General features: G+C 44.3%; 2 protein-coding genes across 24 annotated transcripts in view; both read right to left on the bottom strand.

The window, feature by feature from the left end:
* The window catches only part of LOC147028201 (supervillin-like), a 196,012-nt gene extending 194,364 nt beyond the window's left edge, over nt 1-1,648 (bottom strand). For 3 of the 6 annotated variants that reach the window (XM_085878374.1, XM_085878372.1, XM_085878373.1), the window contains exon 1: nt 1,468-1,648. The gene's annotated coding sequence lies outside the window, so the exon portion shown is untranslated. The remainder of the gene's footprint in view (nt 1-1,467) is intronic. The other 3 variants (XM_085878378.1, XM_085878377.1, XM_085878380.1) reach the window with 1 other exon arrangement.
* Nucleotides 1,649-6,463: 4,815 nt separating this feature from the next.
* Nucleotides 6,464-16,170, bottom strand: part of LOC147028199 (histone-lysine N-methyltransferase 2C-like) — a 275,536-nt gene continuing 265,829 nt past the window's right edge. For 15 of the 18 annotated variants that reach the window (XM_085878349.1, XM_085878353.1, XM_085878348.1 and 12 more), the window contains 13 exons: nt 14,388-14,554; nt 14,134-14,255; nt 13,788-13,932; nt 13,492-13,616; nt 13,091-13,198; nt 11,470-12,877; nt 11,183-11,319; nt 10,126-10,256; nt 9,725-9,923; nt 9,507-9,623; nt 9,137-9,210; nt 8,774-8,882; nt 6,464-7,980 (listed from right to left, as the gene is read on the bottom strand). In XM_085878349.1, the coding sequence (XP_085734475.1) occupies nt 7,888-7,980; nt 8,774-8,882; nt 9,137-9,210; nt 9,507-9,623; nt 9,725-9,923; nt 10,126-10,256; nt 11,183-11,319; nt 11,470-12,877; nt 13,091-13,198; nt 13,492-13,616; nt 13,788-13,932; nt 14,134-14,255; nt 14,388-14,554 (2,935 nt within the window). In that variant the 3' untranslated portion in view covers nt 6,464-7,887. The remainder of the gene's footprint in view (nt 7,981-8,773; nt 8,883-9,136; nt 9,211-9,506; nt 9,624-9,724; nt 9,924-10,125; nt 10,257-11,182; nt 11,320-11,469; nt 12,878-13,090; nt 13,199-13,491; nt 13,617-13,787; nt 13,933-14,133; nt 14,256-14,387; nt 14,555-16,170) is intronic. The other 3 variants (XM_085878355.1, XM_085878354.1, XM_085878350.1) reach the window with 3 other exon arrangements.

Genomic DNA, 16,170 nt, shown 5'->3' with positions numbered 1-16,170 from the left:
CGAGGTATGTTGACCCTGAAAAAAAAATATTGGCAATTGAGTAACCCCCCCCCCCCACCTACCTCTCACTCCATGCTACCCTTCAATCCTGATACCACCCTAACTCACCGCACTCTCACCCTAGCCACCACACCCCAATCTTACTCGTGTCTCACCACCCACTTGAAGCCGGCTCATACCCCAACAACCACTTCAACCACCCCTGTCACACTCCCACTGACCAAAAAGTGAGAAGAATCCAAAATTGAATGTCCGAGTGGACCTTATCTTACTTTTGAAGATCAACAAACCGACTTGTGTTTCGAGGTTGTTGCAAACCATGACACGTGCAGTAAACTAGCTATCCTTTGCTAACACCATGTCCAGTCTTCTTTCTCTTTAACGATCACAATTATTCCCACGTTCTCGTGGGGTTGGACGCAGTAAGTTTTTGGCCCAAATCATTCACCAACCGGCTGGTTAGGCCTAACGCTCGACTAATGTAGAGTTAGGACAAGGATTTGTTGTTTGTTCCATGGTGTCAGAGCTAGCGCGCCGACTCTTCGTGATGGGCACCTTGGGATCTTTAACGTCAATCTGAGGGACAGCACACACTGATGAAACACCGGGATGCCTCTAGGTCATCCGAACAGCCCCTTTCCAAACGAGCCTCGGATTTGGAAATCAGCTCCAGGACCACTCACGCAGTCTCCATGGCAACAGTACCCACAGCTAGAGTTTACTCATGGTGATAGACCCGGTTTGTGATATTTTTATTAATTAACACGCGCGATTTTATTAATCCAGTACAAGTTGAGCGCAAAGGGAAATGTTGACGTGGCCTTCACCCAAAAGTGCCATCACCGCGGGGACAGAAACAACGGCGGCCTATTTTAAAACTAGCAAAGCAAACATATCCGAAGATGTTCCTCGGTAACCAGGCAACGGACAACCGGCCAAGGAGGGCCACAGGCTATGAGTGTCAGATGGACTACATATGGCATGATAGAGACACCCTGCTTGAAAATCGTTACAATGTCGCATTGTAATTTACTAGTGCGTGCAAAAAAAAACAAAAAAACAGAAGAATTGTGATGTCAATTGTGACGTCATAGCACCGTGTCTTGTCATTGATTTGGTAAATAAATGGCCATAACTTGGGAACCACTTGGCCGATTAATATCAAACTTTGAAAAGGCACATACTCAGGTCCCCAGCAATATACTTGGCAAGTTTCAATTAGATCGGACCAGTGGTTGTCGAGAAACAGCGGTCCAGACACACAGACACAAACACAGAGATTGCTGGAATTATAGATAGATAACATTATTACAAGTTCATTTTGGGTGAGGAAACGATGAATAGAACAAGTTATAGTTTAATAATGTTTTAACTAGTCTTAACACAAGACTCATTCACATATTTCAAAAACTTTTCTTTGAACTTCCACAACTTTTCCGAGTTATTGAAGCGACGATCACGACCTACCGTGGATTCCACTTGCTCGAGCTTCGCGCTCCCCTTTTTCGGACCACGGACTGCGGCCGCAGCTGCCTGGCCAGGACACCGTCCTCACGCAGAGCGACAGACCCCCAGGGAAGGGTGGGCGCTAAATCGAGTCGGTGTTCATGAAACGAACCATGCACCGCACACAACAGCGCAGGGGTTAACAGAAGAACCTCCCTCTTGGCCACAACCACCTTCCCCCCCCCCCCCCACAACAGCAAAGCTTTATCCTACTCAATAACAGTTTGATCCAGGACAAGACGAACACTGAAACAAAGCGTCTTTAATTCGTATGGCCCACACTTTACACGATCCCGCATTCCATGCCCTTGCTGGACCCTCTGTCCGCTCCTTGCAGAAATCCATTTAGGGACAATAGTGCAAAGCGATCACCAGGTCCTGTTACACGGCACATCCCAACCCCCACCTCCCCCCTCCCAAACCACCCTCTCCTCCACTACAGATGAGATACATCAACTAAGATGCGCATGTTTTGCTTGGTGCGCACCTTATTCGGACCTTGTATGACGTCACAGAGGGAGCAGATCATGACTCATGCGGTGGAGTCAACGGACCGATCGGGTAGATGATTCGGTGTCCCAGTTGGGGCTTACGGAGCTATTAAAATCTCACGTACTGAGCTATGTAACTGCAGTAGAGGCTGCATTTATATCACGACTCATGTGGAGAAAGTTTTCCAAAAGGACCTTGGGGGAATCTCCTTTCAACTCAAAGGTGGTTCGTTGTCATTCAAGGAACAGGTGTTTTCCCCAGCTGACCCCATAAGGTGGGAATGATTAGGGCCATTAAAGTAGTCAAAATTGTACTCGTGGTATTAGTAGCATTAATAGTAGTAGAAGTAGTAGAAGTAGTAGTAGTAGTAGTAGTAGTAGTAGTAGTAGTAGTAGTAGTAGTAGTAGTAGTAGTAGCATTAGCAGCAGCAGTAGTTGTAATGTGAGAGGGTCGGCCTGTTTTATACCCAAGAACACAGTTCCTGATGCTATGATCCTATTTTAATACCCACACGATGTTGACTTCCCAATGGTTTTCTAATAACCTCGATATGTGTGTGATAATGCATTATCTCTTCAAGTAAATCGATTTCATCATCATCATCATCATCATCATCATCATCACCATCATCACCATCATCACCATCATGCGTGTTTGTACGCATTAGAATAACTACAGGGTTCACAACATGAAGAGTTTTAGTTCGTATCAACCTTCCCTTTGAAATCGCAGTTTCTCCGACATCACCAAAATGACTCGGATCAACCGTGCCACTCGAGAAGATGACATCACATTGGAAAAATCATTGGGGTTCTTTAAAACATTCATCACAAAAAAATAATACATAGTGCGTCTCAAAAGTCTGGACTCAAAGAGAAATATAGGCTTTATATTATTAAAGTTAAAAACACACGTCTCATGTCGGTTTTACTGATTTCAGGAATTAACCTACTTCATGGCTTACTACAGTGTCTATATAAAGTCTACACCCCCTTTCAAAATCTTCACCTTTTGCTGCCCTGTCGCCTGGAATTAAATCGCATTAAATCAGACTTTTTCCTCCTTTATTTACACATCGTAACACAAAACTTCCCAAGTGAAAAGCAAATTCTACAAATTTCAGAAATTAATTTAAAATACAAAACTAGAATGTCTTGGTTGGATTAGTGTTATCAAGGCAATTGTAAATGAACTCAGGTGTCACCAATCACCTTCAAAATAACACACCAAGTTAATTGACCTCCACCTGAGTTAAATTGCGGAGATTCTGATTATTTCAGAATAAAATAAGCTGTTCCTATAGGTTTTCTCTCCTGGGTAGTGCATTTCACAGCAAAGACTTAAACCATGAGACCCAAGGAGCTTTCGAAAGACCTCCGGGATAAAGTTGTGGAAAGGCACAGATCAGGGGATGGGTATAAAAATATTTCAAAGGCCTTGAATATCCCTTGGAGCACAGTCAAGACAATCATTAAGAAGTGGAGGGAGTATGGTACCACCAAGACCTTGCCAATATCAGGCCATCCTTCCAAACTGGATCACCAAGCAAAGGAAGAGACTGATCAGAGAAGTCACCAAGAGGAACAATGGTAAATTTTAAAGAGCTACATGCCTTTATGGTAAAGACTGGTCACTGTGTGCATGTGACAAAAATATCCCAAGCACACCACAAGTGTGGCATGTACAGTAGGGTGGCAAGAAGGAAGTCATTACTCAAAAAAGCCCACCATGAGTCCCGTTTGAGGTATGCAAAAAACCACTCCATAGATTCTGAAGCCATGTTGGAAAAGGTTCTGTGGTCTGACAAAACCAAGATGGAACTTTTTGACCTAAATGCAAAACTTTACCTTTGGCACAAACCAATTACAGCACATCACCCAAAGAACACGATCCCCACTGTGAAACATTGTGATGGCAGAATCATGTTATGGGGATGTTGCTCATCAGTAGGGACAGGGGCATTTGTCAGGATAGAAGGGAAAATGGATGGAGCAAAATACAGAAAAATACAAGAGGTAAACCTGCTGCCCTCTGCAAGAAAGCTGAAATTGGGACGGGGGTTAACCTTTCAGCATGACGACCCGAAGCACACAGCCAAAGCTACTCTTGAGTGGCTAAGGAACAAAGATAAATGTCCTTGAGTGCCCCAGTCAGAGCCCCGATGTAAATCCAATAAAAAATCTGTGGCATGACTTGAAGGTTGCTGTCCATCAACGCTCCCCACGCAACTTGACTGAGCTTGAACAGTTTTGTACAAAGGAATGGGAAAATATTGCCCAATCAGGGTGTGCAAATGTGGTAGACACCTATCCCAACACTCACAGCTACAATTGCTGTCAAAGGTGCTTCCACCAAGTATTAACTCGGGGGGGGGGGGGGGGTGGACATCCAACCACTTATCCAATCAAGATATTCTAGTTTTGTATTTTTAATAAATTTCTGAAATTGTTTTTTCACTTGGGAAGTTGTGGATTACGATGTGTAAATAAAGGTGGAAAAAGTCTGATTTAATGTAATTTCATTTCAGGCTATACGGCAACAAAAGGTGAAAAATTTGAAAGGGGGTGTCGACTCTCTACGGGCACTGTATATCGATCAAAAGAAGGTAGAACTGGTGTTGTTACATGTTTCCAGAATAAGCCAGATGAAAACACGAGTTATTTCACAAAAAACACTCAGTGAAGCCAAAGTCAACCTCACGATTCGTTGGAAAAGTGTTGCAACGATTAAAAGACATTGGAAGTGTTGCTGATGGAACTCGTACAGGTCGTCCTTGCTCCTTTACAGATGCAACGTACTGAAAATATTCTTGACTTTTGCGGGGTGGTTATATGACTTCTTCCCTTCAAGTCCAGACTTCTGAGACACCCTATACATTAAAGGGAAAATATATTATACTGTACTGTATTTGAAACCTTTATATAAAAATTAGTTGTACAAATGAGAGCATTATGCGTACTTAACACGCCGACACGTTCACAGGACAGGTGGATAGCTTCACAGTGAAAGATTTGGTTAACAAAAGGCTCTCAAGCTCTAAACCACCAGCCAATGGCATTGCAGTTCGACTATAGGGCAACCCCTCAGTCTGGGAGGTCGGCAGTTAGATTCCAACACAGGCAGAGTCATAATAAAGAGTAAAAATGGTATGTGTTGCTTCCTCGCTTGATGCTCAGAATGTGCAGGATAGTGCACGTACAAACAACCATGTTTTGGAGTCCCATTTGGAGGGCGGTGGGGAAAAGATTTTTCCTTAAAATGCTATGGAGAGAGATTTCCTGGAAAATGTCAGTGTCACCCTATCACTCCGGAAAAATTGTCAAACAAACCCTCCTATCTATTTCTTTGGTAATCCACTGGAAGAGGTTTGTTCTCTTGAATTTATAGGCCTCACCATCAGCCATCACTTTTCCTGGACCGACCACATTGCAAAGCTGGCCTCCAAAGTCAGCCGCAGACTAAGAGTCTTTCGTCGATCCAAGAACCTTCAGAGTCACTCTCAGTGTATGAGGCATTTGTCCGGAACTTAATGTGGTGTTGCTCTCTACTATAGGCTGCCGCTCCAGCATCACCTCTGTCTCTCCTGGATTCTGCAGAATATATAGCTCTCAGAATTATTGGAATGTACAATGATGAAGCTGAAGCACAGTCTGTTGCTCTCACATCACAGGCAGGTTGGTGATCTTTCTGTTGTCTACTGTATATTCTCAAACATTGCTCTGTCGACTCTCTGTCCTCGCTTCCTCCCCAGCAACTCCAGGATGCATGCGTTCTTGCAGAACCCCCCTCCGAGTTAAACTTCCAAAATCCAGTTTGACTGCACACCTCGACTCATCCATTCCTGGCTTCTCCCTTTATGGAACCACGCTACATAGGCAGTTCCATCTCACTCTTTTCTCCAGGACTTAAATCAAGCAGTGCATGGCCATCTTTCATCACACCCAATTCTGACCCATGATCTTTATTATCCCCATTAACCTTTCTTAACTCAACGGTTCTTACGTGCTCATTTCAGTGTTTCCTCCCCTCCTCTTTTTCCTCTTTTACTGTTCGTTCATTCCCTTGAAAATTGTTCCACTGTCAGTTGTGCCCTGCTCTTGTCGCATGAAGTGACGTGATAAGATGGCGTCATAACCTGTGTGACTTTCCTCCAAGATTGGCAGCTACATTTGTCTGATTTGTATTTGTTTCATGTATTCATGTATTTGTTGTTTCATGTACTTGTCCACATGGAAGTACATTGCACCTTCTCCACAAGCCTTAGACTCCTTAGAGGCTTAGACCCTGTAACCCAAAAAATGAATAAATAATCCAACAGGTACAGTTAACCACAAGTGAGATTCCTGGAGGGCACAACCACAATCCGAAAGGTGTGACGAGCGCACGGATTTCTAAAACGAGAACGGGGACCCGCTAATGACCATTTCTACGATCGGAGATGCAAACTGAGAGATAGACGACGAGATAACCAGCAGTAAAATATTTATTCCTATTCTTCTATCATCTTCACACAGCAAGAACCTTTCAGTAGATTGTTTTTTTAGACACAATTCCATACAAACGGCATGTATCACTGACTCGACGTATGAACCTGTACAGGATAATCCGTTTAGGTAGACGTTTTAATACAGACAATTATGTACAGATTTTTGTGCAGTAAAAAAAACAACATGCCATGTACAACGAGAATTGGAAAAAAACAGTGGCACCGACGCCACGTTTTAAAGATCCCCACGGGTACTTGTACAGTTACATGGATAAAATGTCTAACTTTTGGAGTCTCAACGCAGAAGACATTAGTGAAAACAAACGAACACACAGAAAGGAAGAGGTGAAATCAGTTAAGCAACTTACTATTTAATGCAAAATACATCATTAAAATACCAATTCATAAAAGCACGCTTTTCAGGCCGTGTCCGGGTGTCGAGGAGAAATAAAATAGAGGAGGTGAAGTCGAAGCACTCGGCGGGTTATGGGGGAGGAAAGGACGGGAGGGATGGGGAGGATGGGTTTAAAGCACCAAAACAGAACTAAATGTAAAAACATTCAGGGGAGAAAAAAATGAAATAAAATAATAATCAACTACGAAGGACAGAAAGAAATGGAAATATAATTAAAACTAAGATGGAGAACTGAACCCATGTAAATTCACAGTCGACATGCCGCGATACCTTTGCCCATTTCGGAACCCGACCCATAAAAGGTAGTCAAAACCACTTGAGCCACAACTCCCCACCCCCCCCCCCCCGCCCCCAATAAACTCGCACCAGACCACAGCAATCCCATATTTACACTTTACAGTAAATACAACATCTCCTATGCTTCATTATGTTATATCAGTTGTAGCCTTTGCTCGACTACATAGTCAAAAATCCAATTCAATCTAAAACTCTGTCCCTACTGTTATAAATAACTTTGTTTGCCAACGCTGTGCGTTACAAAGCAAAACGTAAAACCTAGCAAATGTATTTCTTACAATGTGTCTATTTAGTGCAAGTAGCCCCTTGGTACATTCTTAGATTGTAAAAATCCCTCCACACATTCTCATCAGCATAGAAACAAAAGCAGCCTTGTCCAATATATAATCTCTCCACTATCAGCTCTTTGTAATAGTTTTTACAACTTCAAAAGGCTAAAATTAAAGGGACTACAGTGTTACGCTGTAAATAACTCAAAAGAAAAAGAATATTTTTTTTTTTCTTCCAGATTTCAAAAATGATTTAAAGCTAAAAATGACGCGTTCGCTCAAACCTCGTGGGTTCGCCACGCGTGCATCAAATTCGGGTGAATTAAAAACGGCCGCCTTCACAAAGCAGCACACGAAGGAACTCCAGTCTGAGTGACAATTTGGTTCCAGGGACGGATGAGAGCGTCGCCGGTCAGACCGCCTCAGTTCATCCACTTGCGGCAGTTGATTGCCCCACAGTGGCAGGGAATCTTGTTCTGGTCATCTTCAAAATCAAACAGGTAGTCATAGGAGAGCTGCCCAGAGGAACGCGCAGAGTGTGCAGGTCAGTGTCGATGATGTACTAGTCTTTAAACACACTTTAATCCGGTTAAGTTCATTCCTCTCTTGTACTCCACCAACAATAAGCAATACACGGAAAGGTTCAACGAGAAGACAGCAGGCCGAATTGCAAAAACATAGCCACGGTTATGACTGTTAAGCAGACAAATCAGGACATCCTGGCATTTATTATTATATTCGGTTAGCATTTACATGTAAATACCAACTCCACATTCACTTCTTTCGACGGTGTTTTGAACCACACATTGTATTACTCAATAGCTCAGGAATTTACAAATGCCCGAACCATTCCTCCGTTTGGTTTATTAGCAGCTAGCAAAGTGCGTCCGGCCTCGGCAGAAGACCGACGTATGGATCAACGCTAGGTTTATGATTACTTCATGCATCGACCTTGGGACGACAAAGCTCACCAAACATGGCACGCCTCCATCATTCACAACCCCAACCTTGAAGAATATCCCCGATACCCCAGGAGGAGTTCGTCTGCTGATAACTGGCACGCCCATCAGCAAAGAGCAATTGCGGGCCGTCGCCTGACAATGCCACGACCTCATCGCATGCACAGGTACCTCTTTAAAAGTCTCAAGTTTCCTTTTGATTTGAAGCATCCGTTTTGCTGTACACTACACTCTTGTTTGCTCAGATTCATCCCTCCAATCATGGCAAAGCAAGCAGAGCCAAATGCGTGATGCACTTCTGTTTTGCAATCTTCACTTCATTTTTTTTTTTTAACTCAAGGACGCTCACCTCCTCTCCCTTCAGGATGCGACGGCATGACGAAATGATAATCTTGCTCTCCTTGTCGAAAGTCACCAGCTCAGCAACGCAATTCGGCGCACATGAGTGGTTTACGTACCTGTTGCACATGAAAAGAGCTATATGGTGGAACCCAGCGACAAAACTAGCTCAGTGACGGGGTCAATCAAAGGATAGGGGGGGGGGGTAATGGGCAGGGAGGGACAAGGACAGGGAAAGGAAGTAGTAGTTCAAGAGAATGTGTTTAGTGTCCTCTCATAAACAGCTCACCTGCACATTGTACCAGTAAGTTTGGATGAAGGGATTATCTGCAAAGGTGAGATTTTGGGCTCGGGTAATGGGGAAGGATCTTACCTGGCAGGACCTCCTGTTAATGTTGCATCAATGACGAAGTCGTTGTCAAGACGAAACATGTAGACTCCACGATTCTGAGAGAGGCATGAAATATCTCAAAATTAGAAAGAGAATCTCATTCTGGCTTTCCTTCCCCATTCTCTCCCCCCCCCCACCCTCCCAAAAGAATGCCCTAGTAGTGAAAGCACAACGGGCAACAGTAATTCCCACTCTTTGTGTGTTCAGCACCTGGCAGCTGGTCTGGTTTGCACCATCTCTGGGATCTTGCTAAGCCTCTGATGTAGTTTTTCACCCACCCCCCCATTCACCCTCCCTCTCTCCTCCCCATTATCATTTTTTTTTTTTTGGCCAATTCTTTTTGAAAGGGTACCTGTGATTCATAGAACTTCTCCCGGCGGTTTGCCACCTCATTGCGGATGATTGTTCCGATGTATTCGATCACCATGGTGTGCTTTTCGATATCCCGTGCTGCGTACAGTCCCAGGCCCTGTCGAGATGGGACACTGTGACACTAGGCCTGCATTTAGTGCAGCCAGCACATGGAGGATGAAGGTTAAATAAGTCAAGTGGTGCACATGTGTAATAAACCTGCAAGCGCTTGCTCAATGCTGAGCGCACCTGGATACGCGAACGGGCTAGGTACACATTGCTTTTCCACTCGATCTTCATGCGGCGGTACTGCGAGGACTTGGAGTACACAAACTGTTTGCTGTAGGGGGCCACGAGCTCTCCAGACACTGTGCTCTGGAATGACTTGGAATAGCTGCTGCTGTTCAGTGTGTGTGGCCTGTACATGAAGAAAAAGCCTTTCATGGTCGAATAACAATCATTCGTTATACTGGGCAAGATTGAGGATTTCTGGAAGCGTAGTACATCGTCTATTTTTAGCAAAATCTGACACGATCTACTTACATCAGAAGCTATTTTGCAAGCCAAATAGGTTATGAAAAAGGAGGCTATCCTTGGGTGCATAAAGTGTGCACAACCACCTTTTGAAATGCGAGCGAAGTCGCGGCTCGGCACGGGCGCAGCCCGTGGGGTTGAAGGCGAGAGGGAGTTCCATGAGGGGGTGTCGCCCGTAACGCAGAGTATAGTTCTGACAGCATTCTACACCAGGTAGCTGCAAAAGAAAACAGCTCGTCGTCGTTTATGGGAAAGATATATTAACACCTGGGAATGAAAATATTTAGAGAGTGAAAGTTAACCTTGATCAAAATACAAGCTTGGTTATGTTTATGGTTTTAGCCTTGTCAAAGCTTCATCAAGAAAACTCTTCCTTCATGTCATGACCAAATATTTATCACAACATCACATAAATAGTTTTCTTAGATAAGTCTAAATTTAAGACCCATCTTACTTTTCCAATGAGGCGTATTCATCCTCACATCCCCTTTGCACATTTTTAAAGCTGCTTCGCTTAATGATCATAATGTTTTGAAAAGCTTTTGCACAAACCTGGTAAAGAGGAGGGTTATATTATAAAGGCAATACGAACAAGAGCGAAGTCGATGGCACACCATTGCAAATCTCCACTCTTCCCACCTCAAGAGAAGTTGAAAGATGGCAAAAAGTTCCACCAGGAATGACCCCAATATCAAATGTTGAGTGAAGGTTTCCCTCCCCCCCCGCCCCGTTTTAACCTCTATGACCCTAAGTCCCGACCCCCAGGGAATGAAACTGGGCATCAAATCCAAAAAATGGTGACATATTTAGTGCATCTCCCAATGTCGATTGCATATACAAAGTTTCACTTTAAAATGATGAAAAATATGCTCGTAATTGCAATTTTTGGTGTTTGACCTTTTGATTGGGGCGGGAGAAAAAGTGGCACTGCTCTTTAATCTTCGTGCCGTGTGGTGATCATATGAAACAAGTTTGGTAAATTTCTGCACAACCGTTTAGTACGGCATCGCGTGATGGACGGACGGACAAAGGCAGACAGACGGAGCCGATTACATCATCAACGCTATTTTTTTTTTTGAAAGCGTGGGGATAATAAAGCAATACAACAAAATGGGTGAGCATCAAATGGGATGAGCATCGTACCGACTCTGTGATGCGTAACACAGCCTGAACAGTGAGGCCAAACATTTCCTCCCCACGCAGATATTCTGGGAACAGCTGCAGCATGTCTGCCTCTTTACGCAACCTCACAATTGGCTCCAAAACCTTATCCCAGACACCTGCAAACAGCAGCAAGTAAATGAAAGGCAACTGAGAGGGAGGTGACAGATAAAAGGGTTGTAAACCCAGGTGTGCAAATTTTAAAATGTGAATTAGTGTCGGATTTGAGCCTTCACCGGAGACATGTTGCTATAAGCTTTGAGGCTCACCTTGCACTGATGAATCTGAGAGCACAATGTCCTCATGACCCTGTTCGATGACTCGAATGCTGAAAAATGGTCGCCCATCATTCTCTGAGATGCTACAGAGGTAGCGACAGCGCTTGTTCGTGTAACGGATGCTCCAGTAGAGACGGGTCGATTGGTATGACACAGGGTAGAGTGCGGTGTGGCTGTGGAATACTGAGGAAGCAACCTGCTGGGGTAGTAGCTGACCCACAGAACGAAAAAGCAGGCTACCCACACGAAACGTGCCCCCGCTGAGCGGACCTCGCTGGATGAGACCCGCGAGCTGCCGTACCTCATCGCGTTGAACATACACTCGCCGAAATACGGCAAAGCAGCAATGCTCCTGCTCGCAAGCCATGCGTGGCTTGTGCATGGGGCACAACACGGTCTTGTCCTTGAAAAACATACACCGTACACGCAGGGCACAAGAGAAGTGGTAAATGTTGAGGCAGCGAGGACGGTTGCAACCAGTCGTCGCTCCAGGTCGAGTGCAGCCCACACACTTGGTGGCTAACCCACGGCGCCGTGCCCCTTCAACATTAATGAGTGCGCCGGCTTGCGTCTCATAAACTTCAGATGACCAAAGGGCACAGTTCAGGTGTACCCACATATCCAAGTCAATGTTGAGGAGACGAGCAGGTCCATCAGTTTGGCCATCACCAATCGAGTGACAGAATGAGCAGCACCGAGTATCTGTTGGAATTGGCTCAGGGCGGAGAGATGTGCCCAGCTTCCTCATGAGCTCCTCCATTTCATCCTCTGTTGGAGGGAGGTAACCCTTGCCACACCCGAGCAATGTCAACTCCAAGCGCCACTTCTTCCAGCGGACGCCTTTCCAACGCTTGCAGGCTGGAGCCTGTGTTATCAGCACCGAAGATGGCGGATGGATGGGAGGCGAGTCATAGTGCAATTTGGATCTCGCCATCACCTGTTTTCCGCCGTCCGTCATTTTGTTCAAACTGCCTGGCTGCTGCAGCGTTTCATGAAACTTTGTGCTAATGTTCTGGTGATCAGCTCCCATCTCATCCAGCACTGATTCGGCCTTCCTACTTCGTTTGTCCCCATCAACGGCAGCCAATGGCAAGGAGAGAGAATTTCTCATTCCACCTTGGGAGAATGTTCGGAGGGATATTTTGGGTTCTGGATAAACAGGCAACGTCCGAACATCTAAGCACATCTCGCCACACTTGTACAGCTGGTTTCCTTCCTGCAAAGAAGATGAGGCTGGTGTAGAAGGCTGTGGGTGGGAGGATGGCAGAGGCAGCCCTGGCTGGGAAGACCGAACAAAATTCTGCTGAAACCTGAGGGAAGTGTTTGGCCCATCAAAGGATTGAGATGGTGGGCCTGGTCCTCTGTTCTCAGGTGCTTCTTCTTTCTGTATTGAATCGTCCTTCACATTAAAGTTTTCAATCATGGGAAGGGATGAGAATGAAATCGCCAGTTGACAAGTGGAATATTCACCAATTGATTAACCACACAAGTTCACATGTATATTCATCAACGTTTGGCTAATTTCTACAGCAATTATGACACACCAGGGCCATATTTTATGTCATCTTGATAGAGCTCAGAAAGCTGCTCATTACTCCCTCCGAAACTTTACCTTTGATCGAGCAAGTGAGGTCTGCAAAGCAACCTTGTACTGTTCTCGGCAATTTACGCTGCAGAACACCAAGTCCTGTCCACTGACTTGTGAAACATCACTTAAGCCCTGCACACACCAAAAGTGCATTTTAATGAAAAAGCAAAGTACATTTTCTGTTCATAACAGCTGCTGTTGTGTCCATGAATCAATCTCGACGGGAAGTTCGGGAGGTCCATCATGGGGTAAACAGAAACCCAGAAGCTTCATGATAGTTCCAGATTGAGAGGTCATCTTGGAGCAAATCTTGTTACTTAGCAGTGTAATTGTGTCACCTTTATGCAAAATATAGGAAGTGAGTTTGACCACACCGTTTCTTGACCAAGGTTCACCCATTGGGCTCCTTCAGGTCACAGACTAACCTGTGGGTGACCAAGCAGCTCCTGGACACTGATGGACACCACGGGTCCAAGCACCACCACATTACACTTGCGGCACCATTGACGCCTGGCCTGTGATGCTCCAGCAGCTCTGGGCGCTAGTGTCCCTGGCACACCGGGGGAAGGATAAGCCACCTATTACACATGTTTCCAATGAACAAATGTTCACTTTATGCAAATGATGTCTTGGTCTTCTGCAATCTCAAGCTCGAAAGAACAATTATTATTCTGGGTAGTGATTACATAGGGGACCTTGTAGCAATGCAGGAAGCACTCACCATGCTGGGCCTGCTCCTTGTCAGGATGCAGCTGGCCGAGTAAAGGGTGCATCAGCACTGCTTCAGGTCCCTCCCGAACCTCATAGCTGTTGGGCACCTTGGTATGAAGCAGATTAGCAATGGCTGACACCACACGACCAATGTCCTGCAAGATGGGCATTGAGGATAACAAAATCATATGTATTCACTGTGAGCAAAACAGAAGAATGACAGGTGACAACATGAGGTCAACAGCTTATGTTCAACCCAATCTCACAAATACCAAAAAGAGACTCATGGTTTTGTGGTTTAAGATCCAGATCCAGAAATGGACTCGGATTCCAAAAATCATTTTAACATTGCTGACCTCTGAGGCACTGTTGGAGAGCGTGAGGGTTACGGACACCTGCTCAGAGGCACCACTTTTCACTGGTTCGATTGCCTGGTTCATTGGGCAGGGGCTACCTGCCTGCTGGGATCCACTTGGTGCTGAAAAAAAGAAAATTCTCAGAAGCAATGACAATGACGAAGAAGTAATCAGTTGATATATACAAAAAAAACGACTTTTGCAACGAGTTAGTTGAGTAATGGCAACAAGGAAGCCGTGAGGCAAAGACAAACCCGAGCTAGTTAAGGGAAGCAGTGGGATGACGGGGGATAGAGCAGGCTCTGGATGAACATCCTCAAGCCTGGGGTACCGCGGTGTCTCGCTGCCCAGAACGCTCTCCGGGGAAGATGAGAAGATGAAACTGTCAGGAGAGTCTCGATCATCCGGCGACTCATGAGGCCTGCAAAATACATTCCACAAAATATCCCTGCAATGCTCTGGTTGTGTTTGAGAGCTGAAATACAACAGTCGTATCAAATTAACTATTGCTTTTCATAAAAGAACAACAATCTAAGAAAATGAATAGAAAACAAGAAAAAGAGCAATCAGAGATTGCAGACCCTTTCCAATATTTGTTTTTTTTGGTGGTGTTTGTGTAGTTTTGTGTCCTGGTGTGTTACATAATTAATATGAGACATAACTGGAACTGCCACTTTATAACTACTGGCAGTGATGACCGGGTACCAAGACGTCCCGCTTTGATCGGACACCTGACCCTGACCCATGACTTTTATTATTATTCAATTGAATTCTGAATAGGATTAATTTGAATTCAATTCAAATCAAATGGAAGACCAAATAAGTACAGTACTACTGCATTGGAGTCATCGGAAGGAACCCAAACAAGTAAAATGCAAAGGTAAAGTCATCAGGGGGAACTTCGATAGGATTCCGGTTTCAGCTGCTGCTCTACACTCAAACCTATCCAGGCACAGCCAAGTGAGCCTTATTCAAAACAAACAAACAAACAAACAAAACAACAACCCACATAAAAAATTAAATAATTCTGCCTGCAAGATTATGCGTCCAATCAGGTTGAAATTTCAAACAAATATTTCCTATCACTACTAGATCATAATTGTGAAGTTTCACGTCAATTGATGAAAGTGGTTCAAGAAAATAATTTTTATTAATTTTTGCCCCATCCAACATGGCTGCCAGACCATGTGACCCATCAATTTAATGTGAACAACCAGGTATCCCCAATGTGTATGAGGTTTCCTGTCAATCTGTACAGCCATTCCGCAGAAGATTTTTTATATGTTTTAGGGTAAAACAAACATGGCTGCCAAACCACGTGACCGATGATGTCATAGGAGTGAACGTTTTGTTCCTCATGGATATCATAGGCAATCATACGTGGAAAGTTTCACCTCGACCTGTTCAGCCGTTTCAGAGAAGATGATTTTTGAAGGTATATATATATATATATATATATATATATATATATATATATATATATATATATATATATATATATATATATATATATATATATATATATATATATATATATATATATATATATATATATATATATATATATATATATATATATATATCTATATCTATATCTATATCTATATATCTATCTATATATATATATATATATATATATATATATATACACACACACATATTGTTACGGATTCTCGCCCGCCGGCGTGCGATCGGCCACGTAACTCGAATCGCGACCGCGTTGCCCACCGGACGGACAATTCAGTCGTGACCCTTCTGGGACTACCGCCAGAAACCAGTCATGGGTGGGGGTTTAACCCCACCACCACCCAGTCCGCAGTCTACCCGTGCGAAATAGGGTGAATCGCCGAATGTCGATACACCTAAGTAGCCGCGCGGGTAATCTGCCGAGGGATGGGAGCACGCCACAGGCCGACTCCGGTCACGAAGAACCGCTTTAGCGGTTCGTTCCGTATTACAGGGATAACCGAGCGGAGTTATCCGTCGGCCTTGACGGTTCCGATTAATTACCGGGTGTTTTAAAACCCACTATTAATC

This window comes from Eptatretus burgeri, chromosome 4 (assembly GCF_056783735.1).
Source record: "Eptatretus burgeri isolate ZD-2024b chromosome 4, Ebu_testis_v1, whole genome shotgun sequence".
Lineage (NCBI taxonomy): Eukaryota > Metazoa > Chordata > Myxini > Myxiniformes > Myxinidae > Eptatretus > Eptatretus burgeri.
Note: the sequence above shows the minus strand (reverse complement) of the source record. Positions and strands in the feature narration are given on the sequence as shown.